The sequence below is a fragment of the Choloepus didactylus genome, chromosome 7 (assembly GCF_015220235.1).
Source record: "Choloepus didactylus isolate mChoDid1 chromosome 7, mChoDid1.pri, whole genome shotgun sequence".
Lineage (NCBI taxonomy): Eukaryota > Metazoa > Chordata > Mammalia > Pilosa > Megalonychidae > Choloepus > Choloepus didactylus.
Genome location: NC_051313.1, coordinates 108,444,605 through 108,464,753, shown reverse-complemented (window position 1 = coordinate 108,464,753; position 20,149 = coordinate 108,444,605). Strand labels below are relative to the sequence as shown.

General features: G+C 55.7%; 1 protein-coding gene across 1 annotated transcript in view; it reads left to right on the top strand.

Annotated features, from left to right (window-relative positions):
* Positions 1-20,149, top strand: part of TTBK1 (tau tubulin kinase 1) — a 42,230-nt gene that overhangs the window by 16,529 nt on the left and 5,552 nt on the right. Inside the window, exon 13 of the mRNA XM_037844316.1 lies at positions 1,196-1,757. Coding sequence (XP_037700244.1) covers positions 1,196-1,757 — 562 coding nt within the window. The remainder of the gene's footprint in view (positions 1-1,195; positions 1,758-20,149) is intronic.

Genomic DNA, 20,149 nt, shown 5'->3' with positions numbered 1-20,149 from the left:
AGCCCGAGTGTGAGGATGTGACACAAGCCCCCAATCAGCTAAGCCTCGGTGGTTCTCCATGGGGGGCCCCCTGGCATCTGGGGGAGGACAGCTCTTCCTGTGTAGCATCCTCCCCCGTCCACATGCTATTGTATAACCCACACTTTGGGGCCATTGCTCCCAGTTGAGAACCACTGTGGTGGAAGTAAGGTGAAATTCACAACACAGTTCAAGATCATGACAAAAGAGACTTCCCCCTTGCCACGGCAGGAAGTCAGATGGGACCCAGTCCCTGCCTCACAGAGTGCCCAGGCTCCTGGGGAGGCAGGTGAGAAAACAGACACATAGTGTGCTCTGTGGTGAGAGGGGGATGCAGGGTACCCTGGGAGAGGAAACTAAGCCATCCACGCAGCGTGGGAAGGTTCCCTGTAGGAGGCAACTTAGAAACTGGGTCCCACCACAAAGGGAGAAGAACCTGCCAGGTGGAGGGGACAGAATATATAAAGGCACAGAGGGGTGATGGTGTGGGCCATTTGGGAAAACAGGAGGCAGTCTGAGATGAGTCTGGCCAGGGCAATGGGGAAACTGGGCATTAGACTGTGAGGGGCCTTGAATGCCAAACTAGGGAATGGGGACCCTGCTCTGGGGCTGGGAGCCAGTGGAGTTTGTTAAGCTGGGGGCTGACAAGGCCCATTTTGGGGATGGTGAAACCAGCTGGGCAGGCTTGGAGGGTGATGGTAGAGGAGGCTAGAAAAATAATTTGCAAACTCAAGGGCTATATGGGCATGTTTACCTTGAATGCAGCAGGAGGGAGCCACTGGCAGGGTTTGAACCCTAGATGGACAAGAACAAAGTTAGCTTTAGGAAGATTTGATTCCCTGGGGTGGTCTGGAGAAGAGTGTTCCTTAGACACAGGGAACAAATTTTATTTATACATTTTATATTCCTGGAATATGGTAAGCATTCAACAAACTTTTGTCAGATGAATGAATGAATCAATCAATGAGTGAATGGACAAACTAATGAAATGAGCATGGAGAATGGGGCTGAGCTTAGAAGAGGACAAGGGGGAGCCCGGGAGGCTGGGCCTGGTCCCAGTGGGGGAGGTGGTATAGTCAGGAGGTTCTAGGCGTCACACTCCACCTCACCCCCTGCTTGGGGTCGTTGGGGGTCCAGCAAGGCCAGGCATTGAACCCCGTGTGGGGTGACTTTGCAGGTCCCGAATGGATCTGCCCGGCTCACCCTCACGCCAGGCCTGCTCCTCGCAGCCAGCCCAGATGCTGTCAGTGGACACGGGCCACGTCGACCGGCAGGCCAGTGGCCGCATGGACGTGTCAGCCTCTGTGGAGCAGGAGGCCCTGAGCAACGCCTTCCGCTCAGTGCCGCTGGCCGAGGAAGAGGACTTCGACAGCAAGGAGTGGGTCATCATTGACAAGGAGACAGAGCTCAAGGACTTCCCCCCCGGGGCCGAGCCCAGCACTTCGGGCACCACAGACGAGGAGCCCGAGGAGCTGCGGCCACTGCCAGAGGAGGGTGAGGAGCGGCGGCGGCCCGGGGTGGAGTCTGTCGTCCGGCCCCGGGGGCGCGGCATGCAGACTCTGGCCGAGGAGGACCCACGGCAGACACAGCCCCAGCCCCTGCCACCCCAGCTGAGCCAGGCCGACGGCAGGTCGGAGACATCGCAGCCACCCACGCCTGGCAGCCCTTCCCACTCGCCCCTGTACTCGGGACCCCGCCCTCGACGGAGAGAGTCAGACCCCACAGGCCCACAGAGACAGGTAAGGCTGGACTTGCACCCCACTCCCCACCCTTGGGCGCCCGGAGTCCTGGCTTGTAGGCCCGGAGTGCTCCCACATGCGTGGGGGCTACAGACAAGTATCCCCACAATCACAGGACTATGATCAAGGTAGACAGGTTTAAGGGTCTGAAACCACGCTTGGGGGCCAGGCAAGGCTTCCCAGGGGAGGTGCTCCCAGCTCTGAGTGGGGTCTTGAATCACGAGTAGCGTTAGCCAGGTGACAAAAAAGGAGGAAGGCCTCCCGAGCTAGGAAGACAGCCTGGGCCAAGGCCTGGAGGTGGCTGCCAGAAGGGCCTGCCCTGTGGCTGGGGCGCTGCACAGGAGGAGGCTGCCGAGGTAGGTCATGGGACCCCAGCGTGGGGCCTCTGGGCTAAGCCAATGACCTGGGGCTTGATGCTGGGGGCTTGGCTTGCCTGAAGGCCTTAAACAGAGGTGTGCCATGATTACATTTATATTTTCAGATGGTTACTCGGGCTGCTGTGTGAAAAATGAATTGAAGGGGCACAAGCACCATGGTGGCCTGGACCAGGGTGGTGGCTGTGGGGAGAGGCCCAAGGGGGCAATGATGGAGTGGAGGAGGAGGCTTGGATGTTGCCCAGTGTCAGGGGTGGATGTGGTGCCATCACTGAGTGGTTTTGAAGGGAGAATGGATTCAGGTTTGGACAGTGACCTTGTGATACCTGTGGGATGTTCATGCGGAGGCCTCTGAGGCTCAGGGGAGATCTCGCTGGAGATAGGGATTTCAGGGTCTCGGAAGCTAGAGGAGAGAGTGATGTCACTCAAGAGGACTGTGTGTGTGGGGAGAGCAAGGGTGAGGGCAGAATCTGGGAAACACCACCCTGTAAAGGGGGATGAGAGGAAAAGAAGGCCTTGAAAGACTGCGAGTGGGCAGAGAGAGGTGGGAGGAGCCAGGGAACAGGTGGTCATTAAAGTCAGGGACGGAGATGCTGAAGGGGGAGCAGACAGCCTTGTGGATGAGAGGCTGGGGCAGGACAGGGGTGAGGAGGACAGGGGTGAGGGCAGTGGGGAGGGGAAGGAGGAGGTCCCTGTAGACAGGGCGGGCTCCACGAAGGAGGAGAGCGCCGTGAACTGGGATGGATGGCAAAGGGGAGAAATGGAGTGAGCAGGAGGGCTTCTAAAGTGGGCAGGGGGGTGGGTGTGTTGAAGACCCATCTCTTGTGGTATTTTGGTTATTTTCTTCCAACAAGGACAGGGTGTTTGGGGCTGGCAGACTGCCACTGGTCTGGCCCAGGTTCTCTGTGTGCAGCGGAGGCCAACCTCTGACCCAGGAAGTGGGTGCTGACTGTTGCATGCACTGTGTGCTGAAAGGGGCCCATGGTCCCACAGAGGGGCTGGGGAGAGCCAAGGAGGTGATACTAGAAGGGTCTCAGGGGCTACACCGCTCTCCACTCGATCATCCCACATTGGGACATGCACCCCAGTGGCCCTGGGAGGTGCTGAGGTGCAGGGCTGGGAGCCAGTTCTGCTTCTTGCTTGGATTAGGGGGCCCAGCCTGGAGCCCATGGTGCCTTGAGTAGGGTAGCTCTGGGCAAGGGGTGTAATCAGGCCCCATCCTGTGCTGCCTAAAAGAGAGGACCTCTGAGCCGTGATTCTCGGGAGTGCGCCTCCTAGCCTTGCCCTGGGAACTGGGCACTTTGGGGAATCAACAAGTAGGTCCATGAGCCCCACTCAGAGAGGTCCTAGCTGGCCTGAGACGGATGCACAGCCCTGGTGGGGAGTGGCTTCGCATGACTGTTGCTGACCCGGACACTGTCCTCCCCAGGCCAGCACTGGGTAAGCAAGAGAAGGAGCAAAACTGGTTTGAGGCTCCGTCACTCCATCACTCCTCTCTCATTCATTGATTCATTGATTCATTCCCTTAGCCATTCAACATTTTCTGAGCATCTACTAACTGCCATGTGCCAGAGGCTTTAGGGATCATATGGATTTGTCTCCCATAGGAAGCACACAGTCCAGGAAGGGAGACAGACGGTGTTGGTGTGGGGTAGAGAGACAGCTCAGAATGAAAGTCAGGAGGCTGGGGTTCTGGACCTGGCTCTGCCGGTCCTTTCCCAGTGACTATGGCCCAGTCACCCCTCACACCGCCCCCCCCCCCACACCAACTTTGGGCCTCCAAATGAGGGAGCTGAGCTATCTCTGCCATTTTTTTCAGCTTCAGATTCCTGCCTGTGTCCTGGTAGTCACCCTCACAGTGGGGAATTCTGGCCGGGGGTGAGGAGAGACAGATTTGGGGGAGCAGGTGCAGGGTCATGCTTTTGACATACACGGTGCTGCCTGTTTCAGCGAGAAATAAATTGTACGTGTCTGTAGGGGTTGGGTGTTTTGGGGCCTCAGTTTCCCCACAATGTATGGAACGGAGTGGGGGTTACATTCTGCAATTATGTGTTTGCATTTCTGTGTCGACTTAACTCAAGGTGTGCAGCATGTATGGACATGTCCATGTGTGCACAGATGTGGGTGCCCACATACATAGTGGGTCTGCAAGTGTATAGAGAACCACAGAACCCTAAAATGTCAAAACTGGAAGGAGAATAGCAAGATGGAAATAATTCCAGTGACAATGATAATAGTTGGCACTTTATGGTCTTTACTATGTGCCAGGTGCTAATCTAAGTATATTACATATTTTATTGGTATATTCCTCACAAAACTATGACTAGGCAGTCCTGTTTAAAAGGTAAGGAAATGAGGCTCAGAGAAGCTCTCTTTAGCCTGGGGTTATCAGCTTGTAAGTGGTAGAAGTGGGACTTGAACTCAGGAAGTTGGTTCCAGGGTCCATGCTCTGAACGCCTTGGTCTGAGGCCTGCCTGTTTGGTAGAGGAGCAAACACAGACCAGGGAGAGCAGACGGTTTGTGCAGAGTTATAGATCACCTGCTGTGTGCGAGCATGTGTGTATGCTCACACATGTGGACATCCGCTGGCTGGCCCATGTTGGCAGGTCAGTGTGCATGGTGGCCTCTGTGTGTGTCTGTGTGTGCCTGTGGGTGAACAAAGGGGTCTGTCATATGTTTTGCCAAATATTTCAGTCCATCAGGGTGAAGCAGAGACCTTCCTTGGTCAAGGGCCAGGGAGGAGGGAGAAATGGGCTGGTATATCCCCCCTGTTTCTCTGGGCTGGCCTGGAGGGGTTCCTGAGCCAGCCTGGGGCTCAGTGGGTCTCCCAAACCTGGCTGCACATTGGGATCACCGCTCGTGAACTCCCTACCTCCTGGGATGACTAGATGGTGTGACTCAGGGCAACAGGAAGTGTTGTTGTCCCCCACCCCTCCATCCGCCACCTTTCTGCAAGGAATCCCCACCATAGACCCAGATATTTTCTCAGTGTTTGATGTGTGAACTTCCTCCTAACAGCAGTCATTAAAAATATGAGCACCCGCAACTCTGTCACCTACACCCGTGGGGAGCAGGGCCGAGGAAAATGTGGAACCAGGCCCAACTTTAAAGCATCTATTGTTCTTTGCTTGTGCATGACATGATATTTAAAATTTTTTTCTTTACCCACATCTCACTTTATTCTCAAGGGCATTTAAGGTACAAATTAGAAGTGGCTGAGAAAACTAGGGCAGAGGGCAACGCAGGGGACAGGGTATGTGATTTGGGGGAGGAATGTTTGCCATCCTTTGCCGGTTGTATCTGGCAGATAACCCAGCAGGTCAGCATTCCCTGAGTACGTGGACATTGGCTTAGCAGCCAACAAAACATTTCCATGCCATGCACCGGGCAGTGTGCTTGCTAGGGGCTGAGAGACAAAGATGAATAAAGCTTCACAGTCCTGCCCTTCCAGACTCACAGTCGAGTGGGGTGGGGTGGGGATGCAATAGTCTGTGAATAGATGTTTATCATCAAGGGCCTAACAGAGAACAGACAGCTTGCATGGGAAGCTAGGGGTGGCCTCGCAGAGGAGGTGATCGTTCAGCTGGGTTTTGAGGACAAATAAGTGGCCACAAGCCACCTAGGCTAAAGGGGCAGGAGCACACTGGGATTAAATGTCAGTCTAGGGACATCCCCCTGGCTGGGATGTTAAACTCTAGCTGCCCACACATGTTGGGAAAGAGGGGGTCTCAGATAATTATGGGTCCCTCTGTCCCTTGTATCTCCAGGTGGGCCGAAGCCCCCTAATCCCCAACACAGATGGGATAATTGAGGACCCTAGACCTGGGGATTACATGTACTTACCTTGGCCAAAAAGAAGCTGGGAGGGAAAGATGGGTGGGGACACAAATAATCCTGTTAGAATTTTCTCTCTCGTGCTCAGTCTGCTGGATGGTCCATGCCAGGTCCCTTGTGCTCCCATATGACACAAGGGAATAACGTGGCCAAATGTCCCAGGCTCCCTCTTCCTTCGGCCCCCTGCTCCCCCAAGCAGCTGCCCCAGCCAGTCGTCACTGCCCCACTAAAAGCCATTTAGACTGGCCTCAGTTTTAAGAAGAGCTAAGGACCAGAATGAGAAAGTCAACACCCAAACCACCATTTCCATTTCCTTGTGCCTGGGCCACTCAGTCCCACTTCCCCTGTTTCCTCTGAAGGCACGTGGGCATGCGGGCAGGAGTCCTCCTGATGGCAGCTCAGCCACAGCTCAGCCACGTTCCCTCCACGGGCTGCCTTGTGGCTTGATGTGGAGACGGGGGTAGGTTGGGAGCCTGTTTAGAGAAACGATTTCAATTTGCCCCTCCCTACCCGTCCTCTATCCCTTTCCTCGTAGTGAAGAGCAATTGGAAAGATGATAAAACCGCTAACACAGTCCACTGCATTCACGCCATGGCAGGCACTGTTCTAAGCTCTCTGCACATTATAACATCTCCATAACAACCAGCCACCCTCTGGGGTGAATGCCATTATTACCGCCATTTTACTGGTGAGGAGCCGGGACACAGAGAGATTAAGTAACTTGCTCAAGGTCACCCAGGTAGTAAGTGGTGGAGTTGAGATTCAAACATGAGTAGTCAGACTCCAGAGTCCGTCCCTTTTGCTACATTGTCACCAAGACCCTGACACCCCCACAGTGGGGGCAGGGGTGCCAGGGCAGGTGGGGGACAGGGAATGGTCTCTGATGGGGAGCATGGAGTCTAGCTCTGAGGGGGAGGATTCCCTGTCCTAGAGTGAAATCCTGGTAGGGTTAAAACAGGAAGGCTTCCTGGAGGAGGTGAGTGACCCTGGTCTCTGCAAGGAGACCATGGCATGAAGGAGTGCCAGAGAGGAGGAGGAGGGGGACGGGCACTGGCGGCCGCACCCCCCTCCACCCTGCCCCTGCCCGACCCTGCCCCGCCTGCCCGGGACGCCGGCGCCGCGGGGGCTGTGAGCGGTGGGTGGCCCCCGAGACGGAGCTGTCGAGTCTGTGCCTGACGCCTCTTTTCCCTCCACTCTCTTGGTCTCTTTCAGTTGGAGGAGGACAGACTCTCGGGGCACTCCCTCCCGCGGTACAGCCCCCTGCGACGACTGGCGTCCTCCGTGTTCTCCTCCTCCACGCTGGAGACCGAGCATTACCCTCACCCCGGCGGCGGCGGCTCCTCGGGCTCCTCCGGCTCCCTCATTCAGCGCAGCCGCTCGGCTGAGAGCAGCCCCGTGCGGGCGCCCCACCGGCGCCATGCGCCCCTGGCCGCCGGCAACCACAGACTCGTGCCCTCGGTGCTCCGCATCTCGCGGTCCCAGCTGCAGCAGGTGTGGGCCCGGTTCACCCACAAGACCTAGGCTGGGCCCCCCCCCTCCTGGAGGGGGCAGGTGGGGGGGGGTTGGGGAGCAGGCAGAGACCATGGTTCCTTCCCAGGAGGCAATAATCACACACTCACACACCCCATCCCATCCCATCACACAATACACCTCCCCCCCATAAAGTTGGCCCAAGGTACTGTAATACCCCCACCCCTACCAAAGGCTCGTTCCCTCCCCGCTCCATCGTCTCCCTTTGCTCGGTGCCAGTCAGATGGTGTAGGGAAGGGTGGGCGGTGGTGCAGTTGTGTGGACAGGATAGGGGCACTCAGCTGGAGCCACCAGTGGGTCCAGAGGTCAGTGGAAACCAAGGTGTCAGGGAGGCGAGGTGTGCTGGGCCAGAGTCAGTCTGGCATGGGGTTGGTTCTGTTTAATCTGTGATCTTTTTGCATGGATGGGACCTGGCTCAGGTCCTGAGGGTGGCAGGAGACCAGGGCCATCTTGGCGTGGTGTGTGTGTCTGCCTGATCCGTGTGGGGCAGGATGTATGGCCCTGTGTATGGGATGGGGGCTTGGCCAGCCATGTTTAGTGGCAGGAAGGCAGAGGGGGGAGTTCTGTGATGGCCCCGCCGATGGGGAATGTCTCCATGCTCAGTGATGGTGGGATGGGCCCTGTGACCTAGTGACCCTTTCCCATGCCAGTGTCACAGAGGACAGGGTCCCTGCCCCTCACATCTCACTCCAGGAGGCCTGGCCACAGGAAACCATCTCTGGGGTCAGTCCACTGCAGGCTGCCCCTCTCCCAAGGTATATCTATCATCCAATGGCAGGATTGGTTGCCGGGCCCCAGCTCCTCAGGAATTGAGGATGGATAAGCAGAGGTCTAGGCTCAGTCACTCAAAGCGGGCTGGAGCCTAGGGGTGAGGGCGCCAGTCTAGAATTGGTGGCAGAGGGGGTCGTTGCCATGGATGTGGCAAGACCTTTGAGCTCAGCAACAATGCAGATGTCTCAGGACAAATTCCAGGCAGCACCAGCCCCACCACTGCTCCTCTCAGGGGGTGACTCCTTCCTGCAGGTGCTCAGCCAAGCAGGTGGGCCCCCAGAGGCCATGGTGAAGAGAGGGCACAGGGCAGGCAGGTCAGATGGGAATCTGGAGATGGGCAGGTCAGGATGCCAGATTGCTCATGCCCTTTCTACCCATATCTCAGCCCACAACTGTCACTGCACCCTCCCCCAAAGGTTCCCTTTCTTCATTTCTGCCCATGTCAGCTAGCACCTCTGTTCCCCTGGGGAATGGGGTGGTAGTAAAGAGGGTGCCAGGAAGGGCAGTGCCTGGGTAAGGAGGGAAAGGGGAGAGGAGGCCTAAAGGTTTGCAAAACGTCTGTTGCAGTGAGATTTTGTCTGTGCGTGTATACTTGTACATGTGTACACGTATGCATTGTGAGTATGCATGTGCTTATACATGAGCATTTGTACATGTGGCAGAGCTGCCATGGATGGATGCTCAGTCTGTGCACTGCATAATTCCAGGGAGTGCTATTTACATAGACCCCAATGTGAACGGCACCCCCTGAAGTTACACAATGCTGCAGCCATATGTGTGTGGTGGTCATTGCGTGTGCATGTGTGTATTAGGGAGTAAAAAAAGATGTTTGAGCAGTCCTCAGTAGTCTCCTATGTACCTGCTCTCACCCTGGCTCCTCCCTCCACTCCCTCCTCCCCCTGACCTCTGCCTCACTCAATGGCCCCTCACCTCCCTAGCTGTCTCTGATAAGTAGAGGACTCAGGACCCCTGGAGCTGTCCTCACAGATGGTGGGCATTGTGGTCTGGCTCATCTCCATGAGCTGCTTCCATACCCACCAGACTCCTTTCTCCAAAATATGTTTTCTGATATTGTCTGGGCTATAAGCGCCTTACCCATCTGTCCTTGAAAGCCAGACTCGGGTCCTTGATTGCTGTCCCTTATCCCCATCCCACTGCTCGCTTTTGTCCCTTTCGAAGCGGAAGACTTTGTTGCCCTCAGGGCTGTTTGGAGTTGCTCCACACCCTGCAAGGTGGAAGGTAGAGGAAGGGTCAGGGCAGACTCTCGGAGAAGGGACAGAAAACAATAAGCACAAAGGTGAGGGAATGGGGATGGACATTAGCCCCACTCCCCTCCTTTCGGCACTGCCTCCCTCCCCACCCCCTACTCTCTGGCCCTCTTCCCATCCTCCCCCAGTAGGGGCGGGGGTTCTGCTCACCATGAGCCACTCCCTAAGTCAGCAGCAGTGGGGGAGGGCCTCTGCTATCTGGGGTTAGGTAGAAACCAAGCACTCCGTTTTCCTGGCATTCCCTCCCAGAGGGCTCCACTCTCCAGCCCTGAGCACAGATCCGACTCAGTGCCCAGGACCTGGAGGTACTCTAAGATCCCAAAGTGCCTTGTGGCTTATCAAAGATGATGGCACTCACATTAGCCTCGTTTTACCATTAAATACATATTACTATTTCCAGAGTCTTTGGAGGGGGGCAGTCTCCAAAGGTGATTTGGGGGGTGGCTGAATTTTTGAACAGGCACACACCAAAACTGATACCTGTGAGAGAGAGCATGTCCTTTAAAGTAACTGTGAACTGATCTCAACTAATTGGGATAAGGCCATGATTCAAAACAGTTTGTCCTTTAGGGGACATCCTTTGGCAGAACCTCTGTGGTGGAGAGAGTGTTTTGGAAGCCATAGAGCTCTGGGCTCACAGGAGGCCATCTGATAATGTTATTATCTTTTGAGGGTGGCTTTGAGTTTTGGAAGCAGCTAAGGTCATTTGAAGCCAACTGTGTTGAATCAAGTTCACATGAAGCTTGCCAGAGCCCTGCAAGGTTTGGGGTTGGGAGCTGCCTGTCTCTAGTTCCCAGGCTCGGTAGGAAGTTATGACGCTGTAATGTTGTCAGGCTCTGTTTTCTCAAGGGTTTCCCAAAGGGGAGGCTAGAATATTTCAAGCACACAACCTCCCAAGGTGTCAGCTTTGAAATGTGACAGCACTCATTTGTCATACTTTGTAAAAGGTGATGTTTTTTGTTCTTTATAGTCACATCCTGCAGATAGGGGTGGTTTCCAATTATTTTTCATCTTATTTAAAGCTTTTTATGTACCAGGCAGTGATCTAAGCACTTTACAAAATTAACTCATTTAATCCTCATAATAGCCTATGAGGTAGATCCCAGTATTATCTGCATTTAATGGACCAATCAGAATATTCAATTTACTAGAACATATATGCTACCTGCCAGTGTCAACTAACAGAGTTCTTGTTTGGTAGGAGTTTTAAGAACACTTGATCTGTGTATTGGTTCATTTATTGTCTTTTCTGGTTGGCTCCTCCTCACTCTATCTAGGAAGAGGGGAGCTGTCTGTGAGCCATTCTTGCCTTCCTTTGTACTCCTATCTTGGCAGGGGATGGTGTCCAGGCAGGGGGCACTCCAGAGTACTGGAGCGGCTGAAATGGCTGGGCCCTTTCGCTCCAGAGGCCCCTGACCTCTCACTTCCACTTGGCCCCAAGCATCCATAGCAGCTCTAGGAATTGAGGGGCGGAGCAAGAGTTACCCTGAAAAAGCAGGTGCTGAAAACCTTGGCCTCAGTGGCGCCGGGAGGTCCTAGGGCTCAGGCTTGCAGACAGGGCAGTTTGGGTGTCAGTGACCACTGACCACGGGACTCTGAGCTGGGTGTCACCAACTCCACAACGGGAGCCAAGCAGGAAGTAGGCAGATTTGGGGACTGTGGTAAAGAGGGGACCCTCCTCCGCCATCCTCAGCTCAGCCAATTATGCCACTATCTTCCAATTTTTATGTGAAATCTCTCAATTTTTAAATGTTGGCATCTAATTTTAAGGAAACAATTTTTTAAAGAAAAACGACTGCATGAGACAAACAAAACTCGTTTACAGGGGAGGTGACCCTGAACAGTTTGCCTGTCAGCCTGAGGACTCCCCGCATCCCACTTTCTGTCTTTTCTCAATTGACACAGCCCAGGGCTGCAGTACTCAAAGGAGAACGGTGTCCTTTCCTAAGAGCTCAAATCAGGTGGGCTTCCTAGAGGCGGCAGCTCATGCACTGGGGAGGTATGCTGTCTGGTGTGTGTGGACTTGGCGAGCCTGTGGTATGTGTGCCCAAAGGTGTGGGGGGACTAGTGGACTTGCTCTTGGTGAGCGGGGTCCTTCTTGTAGGACCAGTATTTTCTTTGTGGGATAGGGTGTGTTCTGAAGGCTCTGGGTCAGTGAAAAAATGCTCTATTAAATTCCCAACTATTCTATTTATATACACCCGCCCCCCCCGACACACACACACACACACACACACACACACACACACTCAAGGCAGCTTGGGTCACAGCAATAACCGTCCAGCACTCTCACCCCAGCCGCTAACATCCCAAACCCATCCATCTCCCTTTGCATTCCCAGTTTGGGGGAAAATGAGCCTAGCCCTGCCCAGTAGGTGAGCCACAAAGGCACCTCTGAGCCATACTTACAGCATTAACTCTTGCCTCCCTGAGACAAGGGGGGCAGACCCCTCCAATCCCAGGAAAGCCTGAGGTCCTCTCTGTGGGGGGTTCTTGGGCCTCTTCCTTTGCTATCTCTCCCCTCTACCCTGCCTGAGTCCCCTTTTGTGGGAAGGGGTGGTGCTGTCTGCCTAGGTTGGGTTGGGGGCGTCGTGGAGGGGAAGCCTGGGCCTCTGGGATGGGCAGAAAGAGCTGGGTCAAAGTCACTGTGTGGGGTGGCTAGAGGAGGGGACCACACTTAGGGAGGGTGTGGCTCTGATCGGGGATGGGGGTCCCCTCAGTGTGGGGCACAGGGAATGTGCATCCTCTGCTGTCCTTGGGTTGATATGGTACCTGGGATTTAGCACAGACTTTAAGGACGGTGTGCACACCACCCCACCCCACCTCACCCAAACTCCACTTAGATCTGGGACACTCCCAACCCAAGGGGCAGGAGTTAGGCCACCCCCATAGTCCTTGGTAACAAGGAGTGTGGAAAAATCACTGTCCTTAAATTGGGGAGCATGTCCCCAAAGTTCACATTATTCCCACTAGGGACAAGAGTGTCCCCTGGGGCTGGTGGGCCTCTGAAAAATTAATTGAAAGCCTCCCTTTCCCTGAGGGAGAGTTTCTCAGCCTGAGGGCCACATCCCTCAAATATCCCAACAGTTCCCCGCACACCACACAGTGGCTTCCCAGCCCCGGGATCCCTGAGCCTGAGTGGAGAGGGTGAAGAGTTGAGAAGGGGTGGGTGAGGAGGGGAAAAGGAGCCCAGAGGACTATGGGGACCTTCCTAGATCTCTTCCTTCACTCCGTGCCCCCTTCAGTCTCACCACTTATTCTCCCTTCTACCTGCAGAGGCTATGGGGGGTGCGGGAAGTGGGGTTCACTCTGTCACCCACTAACTGTCCCTCACATACTTAGTATGCTCCGCGCACATCTCATCCTCTCTCCGGACAGCAAACTAGCAACCCCCGGCCCGGGAGAGCACAAGGATCTCGTTTCCGGGCCCCTCTCACAAGTTTCTAACTGTAACGGGACCCCAACCACCACTTTAAACTCTGTCTCCGCCCCCGGCTCCCGACACCACACCCCTGCCCCCGCGGCCGTCGCACCACGAATGTACGTTCCGTCTTTTTAACAAGCTGCTACACGGCCTGACCAGGGTACCGCCCGGCCTCGAAGCCCCCCGCCCCCGGGGCCCGCCCTACGCGTCTCCAGAGCGTCCCTCCCGGGCGCGCAGCCTCTGTCCGTGACCTGGGGGGGCTCCACCCCCCCCGCCGAGCTGCCTGCTGCTAAAGTACTTCACTGGGGTTAGCGCGCCCGCCCCTCGCCTTCGCGACTTTTTGTTTGCTTTTCCCTGCTGCTGGCTCGCGGCCGCTGGGTCCCTGGCCCCAGGCGGGGGCGGGGACTGGAGTGGTGTCTTGCTCTGTAGAGGGGTGCAGACGGGGGGGGCTGGACGGGGAGGGTTGGCTAATTCTGTAGGCTCGAAGGGCTCCCGTCGCCCCACCCCTGATTCCCGTTACCTCACCACCCACAGGGCTGCTGCCCCCTCCCCGCCCGAAATAATTGGCCTTGCAATTGGATGCCAAAGAGCCCAGAGTTAAGGGGGAGCAAAGCTTGGAGCCTAGGTCTCTTAGAGCCATCCAACACCCAGTTTTTTTGCCCACGCCCCAGCGTCCGCGTCCCCTGCTCGACCCCACTCCACTGTCGAGGGAAAACGTGCCCCTCCTTCCAGCTCTTCCCCTCACCCCCGAAAATAAAACTCAGGGACCAACATCTGCTTCCTTTGCACTTGCTCCGTCGACCCCTCTCCCCACTTGGAGAGGCTTCTCAGGGGGAGGGGGCTGGGTTCGGGGCTCTTGGAGCTGACAGTATTGAACGAGGAGAGGGGCCGCCCCTGCCCCCCTGAGAGGTGGAACTGGTGGGATGGGGACATTCAGCTCCTTCCTCCAGGTCCCGGGCATCCACCTCCCAGCGTCAAGGATGGAGGAGGCAAGGGATGAGAAAGGGGTTGGCGAGAGGACTCTCCCCGGAGGTCCCGAATCCCAGCCGATTTATTCCTGAGCCTCCCCCTCCCATCATAACCCCCCCCAGGACCCCTTTTGTACTGCAATAATACTGTATTATACGCTTGCACTATTCCCCGACCCTGGCCAGCGTAAGCATGCACGAAAAACTCAAAACCACACACACACACGAAGATGGGACGCTTTTTTTCTTCCTCTTTCTCTCCGGGGTGCGTCCTCCTTAAGTGTACACAGCGGCGTCGGGGAGGGGGGCCCGGGCCGGGGTGGAAGAGCATGCACTGAGCCCCCCGCCCCTAGACTGCGAGTACTGTACAAATCCAACACTTGAAACCGACACGCACACGTGCGGCGCCGCCACGGGGGTGGGACACGGACACGCACTCAGGCGCACACGGCTGTGCACCGGCGGGGGTGGGGGGGTGTCCCGCCGCCAAGCGTCGCTGTGCGAGGGATTTTGTGCCTTTTTAAGTCCCTGTATGTTAATACAGACAATCCGGAGAGCTTGTGTACTACCAAATCCTGATTAAAGACACCTTCCAGGAATGCACGCCTCCGCCTCCTTTCTTTCACTGTCCCCTTTCCTTCCCCACAACTCAACTGCAGACCCTAACTTCAGTCTCCCGGTAGGGTGCAGGACGGAGGATAATCTGATGTAGACTCAGGAACTGGGGCTGGCACGTTCCGTTCGTGGGTAGGGGGCGGTTAAGGGATCCAACCTCACTCCTACACCAGCCATACCTGTGACCCCTGCAGGTGGGGAGATGGAAAGGGCCTGGGGAGGCTCAGCCTAGGTGGACCTGAGCAACCTTCACCCTGCTGGCTGTCTCCTTCCATCCCAAGAGAGTGTTTGGGGTGGACTCTGGTCTCTGGGTCCCTTCCTCTCTGCTAGGCCATCATCCTCCAACTCTGAATTGCTGTTTGCCGCCAAGGAGGTGGGAGTCGGGGCGGGGGGGGCACCTGATCAACTTCCCATGGGCCATCAGTCTATTGAAGCCGAGTGTGTAGTGGGCTGGAGAGTTGGAATGCTAGAGAGGGGCACTGGGGGGAACTGGGGAGCTTTCTTTCCTCTGTCATGCTGCTATGATGGGGGGAGGGGGGATAGTCTGAGATTGCCCTGGCCTGTCCCCTACCCCCTCCACCACCTGAGTGGCAGTGCCTGTTGGGGTGGGTGGGGGGGATCAGTGAGAGCAGATGATTGTACTGAGTCTCGGGGAGTGCCAAGGCAGAATGTGACTTGAAGGAAGCACTAGGTCAATGAAAAAGACAAACACTAGGGAGAGAATTGCAGTGATTTCTGAAACTGCAGAGAGAGAGAGGGAGAAAGAGATTAAGCCAGAGACACCACAGGAAGGTGGAGGGGGAGAGAAGAGAGGGCAGGGGAGACCCCAGGCAGGGTCAGGAAGAAGCTGCAAGAGGCCAAGCCACAAGGTCAAAAAGGGGGCAGAGATGGGTTGGTGATGCTGAGATCTGGGGGTGAAGGGTGTGAGATTCTGCACACAGCTAGGGGAGGCAGCTGCCTTCCCGGGTCACCTCACTCTTTGCCAGCTCGGCGCAGATGACTTTCCCAGGCCAGAGTGCCCGGATGTGTGGCACTGTGCTGGGGGGGGGGGGGCAGGGGGAAAGGAGGGCTCTTGGTTTGGCAGAGGTGTGCTGAGAGGGGAGACCTAGCAGACAAACCAGGAGATGCTGGTGGGGGAGCTGACAGAGACAACACTGCCGACACCTCCTTCTCATCTCCTTCTCCCAGGCTGAGCAAATACAGAGCAGGAGCTGGGGTTTCTCCCAGGGATTCTGCCTCCCAGCCTTCCAGACTGGAAGAGGGGAGCTGAGAGGTGTCTGGGTGTCTTCTGAGGGAGGAGGAGGAGGGAGGGGGAGGAACTGCTGTGAGAGGTACAAAACCCTCCCCCCACCTCCACCCCCACTTCCTGGAGGGAGTATGTTAGGGCTCACCCTCCTGCTTTGGTCACTCAGCCCCTGCCAGCCCTCTTCTCCGACCTTGGGACTGTGGGCTGATGAGCAGTGCCCAGTGTCTGGCCTTGGCCAGGGTCCAGACAGGGAAGATGCCTGGTGAACCCTGTGTGGGCTTTGGGCATGGCGTATGTGGAGTAACTTGTCTGCCTGTCTGAGAGGGCCCTGGCTCAGTACCCCCAAGGCTGAGGAGAGCCCAGTTCTGTTGGTCCTGCTGACCTGAATAAACATGAGGTCATAGCCCTCAGCCCTCTGGACCGGGCTTGATAGGGGTTGGGGTGCCGAGGCTTTCATCCTCTCTGCGTGTCCCAGCTCCAATGTCCTGCACCCCTCGCCCATCAGCCAACCCTCACCACATCTGCCACTGGCCAAACTTGCACCTGAATCACCAGGAAGCTTTAAGGCAGTCAGATTTCTGGGCCTCATCTCTGACCTATTATAGAATACAGGGCTCTGTATTTTCAAAAAGCACCTTGGATAATTCTGTGCCCGGCCAGGCTGGAGAACCACAACAAGCAGATTGGAATCACAAAGGGTCGTTGCTCTGGGGAGGGGGCAAGAAGGTGTAGCTGCCCCTGCCCCTGTCTTCTCTTTGCTGACACCCAGCCCAGTGGCTTCCCTCCGAGCTGGAGCTGGGATAGGGCGGGGTCCCTCCACCCTCTCCCACGGTGTTATCAGGCCTCAGAACTGGCACACCGAGGGTGTCTGGTGATTGCTGGCTGAGTGAATGAACACCAGATCAAATGGATGAATAACTCACCGGGCTCTGGCCTCCAGGAGAGGCAGGGAGGTGAGGGAGGACTTCCCACCCTCTGAGCCCAGGCCCTGCCCCTCCCCAACATGGAACCAGATGTGGAAGGGGCAGAGGGACTTTGAAACAGAAAACCCAACCTTTCCAGGCAGGCTTGGGGGGCACAATGATCCTTGGAGCAAAGCTGTCCCCATACTGAGCTTCACAGCCCTTCCTGCCAAGCACGGAGTACCCCAGGTTTCCCTGCATGGGACGGGTAGGAGACCAGTGAGGCAACGGAAAGGGTTTTGGATTCTGAATCACCCTGGTTGATGTGTTTCTCAACTTGAGCCAATGCCCAAGCCAGTGCCTCTCCAGGTCTCGGCTTCCCAGTCTGAGATTAGAACTGGATGACCGATTTTCCGTTCTTCTCATTCCACCTCCCTCCCAGACAACAGGAAGGCAGAGCTTTGAGATAGAAGGGTGGGAAGACGGTCCATTCTCCAGGTGGGGCTTTTCCAGAGAGATCCAGGGCCTATCAGAAGGCAGGGGAAAGGGCGGTTCTAACAGGGATTCCTAGTGTCAGAGATGGGAGAGGGAAAGTAGGCAGAGGGTCTGCTGAGAGGGTATGACCTGGTGGGGTCAAAGGACATCTCTGGTGGGTGGGATGTGCCTGGTGTTGGGTGGATGAATTCTGAGCTGGACAGGAAAGATGATCAGAACTCCATGACTGCCTGTCTGTCTGTCCCTGGCCCTCAGTTCTGGCACTTATCCCACTGCCCCCTCTGGCCCAGTGGCTCACAGCACTCCCCTCCAACTCTGCCCAGTTGCTTTCTCTGGCCTGGACATGGTACCCCAGCACAAGGCCTGGTAGACAGTCAGCGCTTAATGTTTGCTGAATGAGTGAATGCATAAATGAAGAATGAATGACAAAGTAGTGTAGAAAAAGAAAACAATTGCTGGAGACTCCCAATCTGATGTGGAGGGGACAAAGTTCTAAGGACATTTCCTTCCTGACTCAAACAGAGCATGCTGGGTCCTGCCTGAGTTGGAGGCTACCCTGACTTGCACCCCCCCAATGCCCCCCAACTCCCCTTCACTCCCCACCCACCACCACCCACCCTGCCATCAAGTCCTCACCTGTGGTCTGATTCAAGGAAGATTATGGCAGTTGGGGAAGGGGGATGTGTCACAGCCTTGGGCAAATCCTCAGCCTTTGAGATTCCTGCCTTCTCCTCCATCAGACTTTGAGCTATTTGCATGGGATACCTCAGTTGGCATTTCCCTATCCCTCATAGGTGTGGCATCCGGGCTTTTCTGGGGTTGGGGAGGTGGCAATGGTCTCCAATCCAGGGTGAGCAAGGCAGGGGGTCAGAGGAGGAGATGGGAGGGAGCAAACATCTACTGAACAACCGCTTGTATTTCCTCGTTTATGATCACAACATTTTGGAGTCTGCACCGTGGTCTGATATGGAGATTGCACATTCACAAAAACAAGGACCATGCCTGTCTTGTTCAATACTTGATCACAGCCTCTAACATGGTGGCTGGGGACAATAAACATTCCAGGACCACTTCTGGAATATATGAATGAATGAGGGGCAAAAATAAACATGGTCTCTGCCCTCGAGAGGTTTGGCATTTAGTAGGCGAGAGAACCATGCAAACACACACCTGTTATGTAGGGTTGCAGGCTGGCTGATAGAGAATGTGGAAAAACAAGTAGGGAGGGGCGAGTGAGGAAGTCTGCTTGGTGGGTAGACAGGAAGAGGACAGGAAGGCTTGGCAGAAGAAGAGTGGTTTGATCTCGGCCCTGGAGGAAGAGTAAGGATTTATCCTGTGAACAGAGGAGGTGAGAGGGATCATGCCCGATAGAGGAAACTGCTTGGGCAAAGTCCCAGAAGTGTGATGCATGATGCGTTTAAGGAACTGCTGGTGGTATCAGGCTGGCTGGAGCTTCAGGTGGGGCCTCAGAAGGGGCTGCAAGAAGTGAGGCTGGAGCAGGAGGTAGGAGCCTGATCATAGAGGGGTGTGTGTGGGGCGGTTGGGGGGGTGGGTACTCATGTGCCAAGCCAAGGATTGGACTCCTGAGGACTGTGGGGGCCACCACAGGTTTGAAGTAGAGAGAGATGGGCATCAAATTGAAGTTTCAGGAAGATCACTCGGGCTGCCATAGGAAAGGATGGATGGACAGTGTGGGACTGGAGAGAACAGGCTGGTGGCTGGTATAACCAGCAGGCAAGACAAGGCCATCCTCCTCTTAAACAGAGATGTTCAAGAGGGATGCTTGGCCGGACTCCCTGTGAGCCTGGGCTGGGTGTGAAGGTGGAGGAGGTGTAAGGATGACCCTGGGGCTTTGGCTGTGGATGGGCTGAAGACAGAGACCTAGTGTGTTCAAAAGGCTAACGAAGGGCTGGACACTGTGGTAGAAACCATCATCCCACCCAGGAACAAGAGTGTGACAGCCCTGCTGGGGCCTGGTGCTCTGTGGGTGCCTGGGGATGTTTGTGGATTGAATAGGGGAGAGCTGGAGAAGGGACCAGGAAATGAGAAGGGACACTACACAGCAGCTGAGATCAGGCCTTTTGAGTCCGGGACGAAGGAGGCTAAGAGGGGATGTGGTTGAAGTCTAGAAAACCAAGAACAGGTCTGGGCATCAGTTGCAGAGGGCTCTGTGTGAAGCCTGGAAAAGGAAAACTTAATCCAGTCAAAAGAAACTGTTTTTCATGGGTGACCATGAACTCCTGGAGGAGATGTGGATTCCAAATATATCTGTAGGGGCTGGACAAATTCCTGGCTGACAGAGCCAGGATGGGGCAGGAGGAAAGAGGGCTGGAGCTCCAGGGGGCCCAGCCTGCAGCTCTGGGGGATGGCAGATGGTCCTATCTTTTTGCCTTTGTCAGACACAGGCTGAGGCAGCCCTGAGCAGCCAGTTTTCTGGCTGCAAGGAACTGCACCCTGTGAGGAGGCAGTGAGGGCTGACCACCCACTGGCCAGCCCAGCCTATCTCAGAAGATAACCCAGACACTCTGCGGCCCCTCCCTGGGCCTGGTCTCCTTACCTGTGAAAGGGAGGGTTGATCACAATGGTCTCTAAGGTGACTTTTGGTTCTCATTTCCTGCTGTCGATTGAAATCTAGGGTTGTTCTGTGATTCAGGATGGAGGAGAGGAGGAGTGGAGAAAATAGGCAGGGAGCCAAAAAAGCCACCAGGATCAGGGCCTGGGACCTCAGGGGGGGCCTGGAATGTGGACACAATCATTCATTGGAGATTTACTGAGCACTTACTAGGTGCCAGGGAACATTCTAGGCCCTGGGGATCTAGCAACGAGCCAAAGAGACCCAGTCCCTACCCTCATGGAGTGCACAGAGCAGTGTGCATGGCCGGCACATGGGTCTGCAGGCTTGTGGGTGCAGCTGAGGTCCTCACGGGCCCAGGGGGTGGGTGACCTCAGCGGGTCCCTGCGTGTG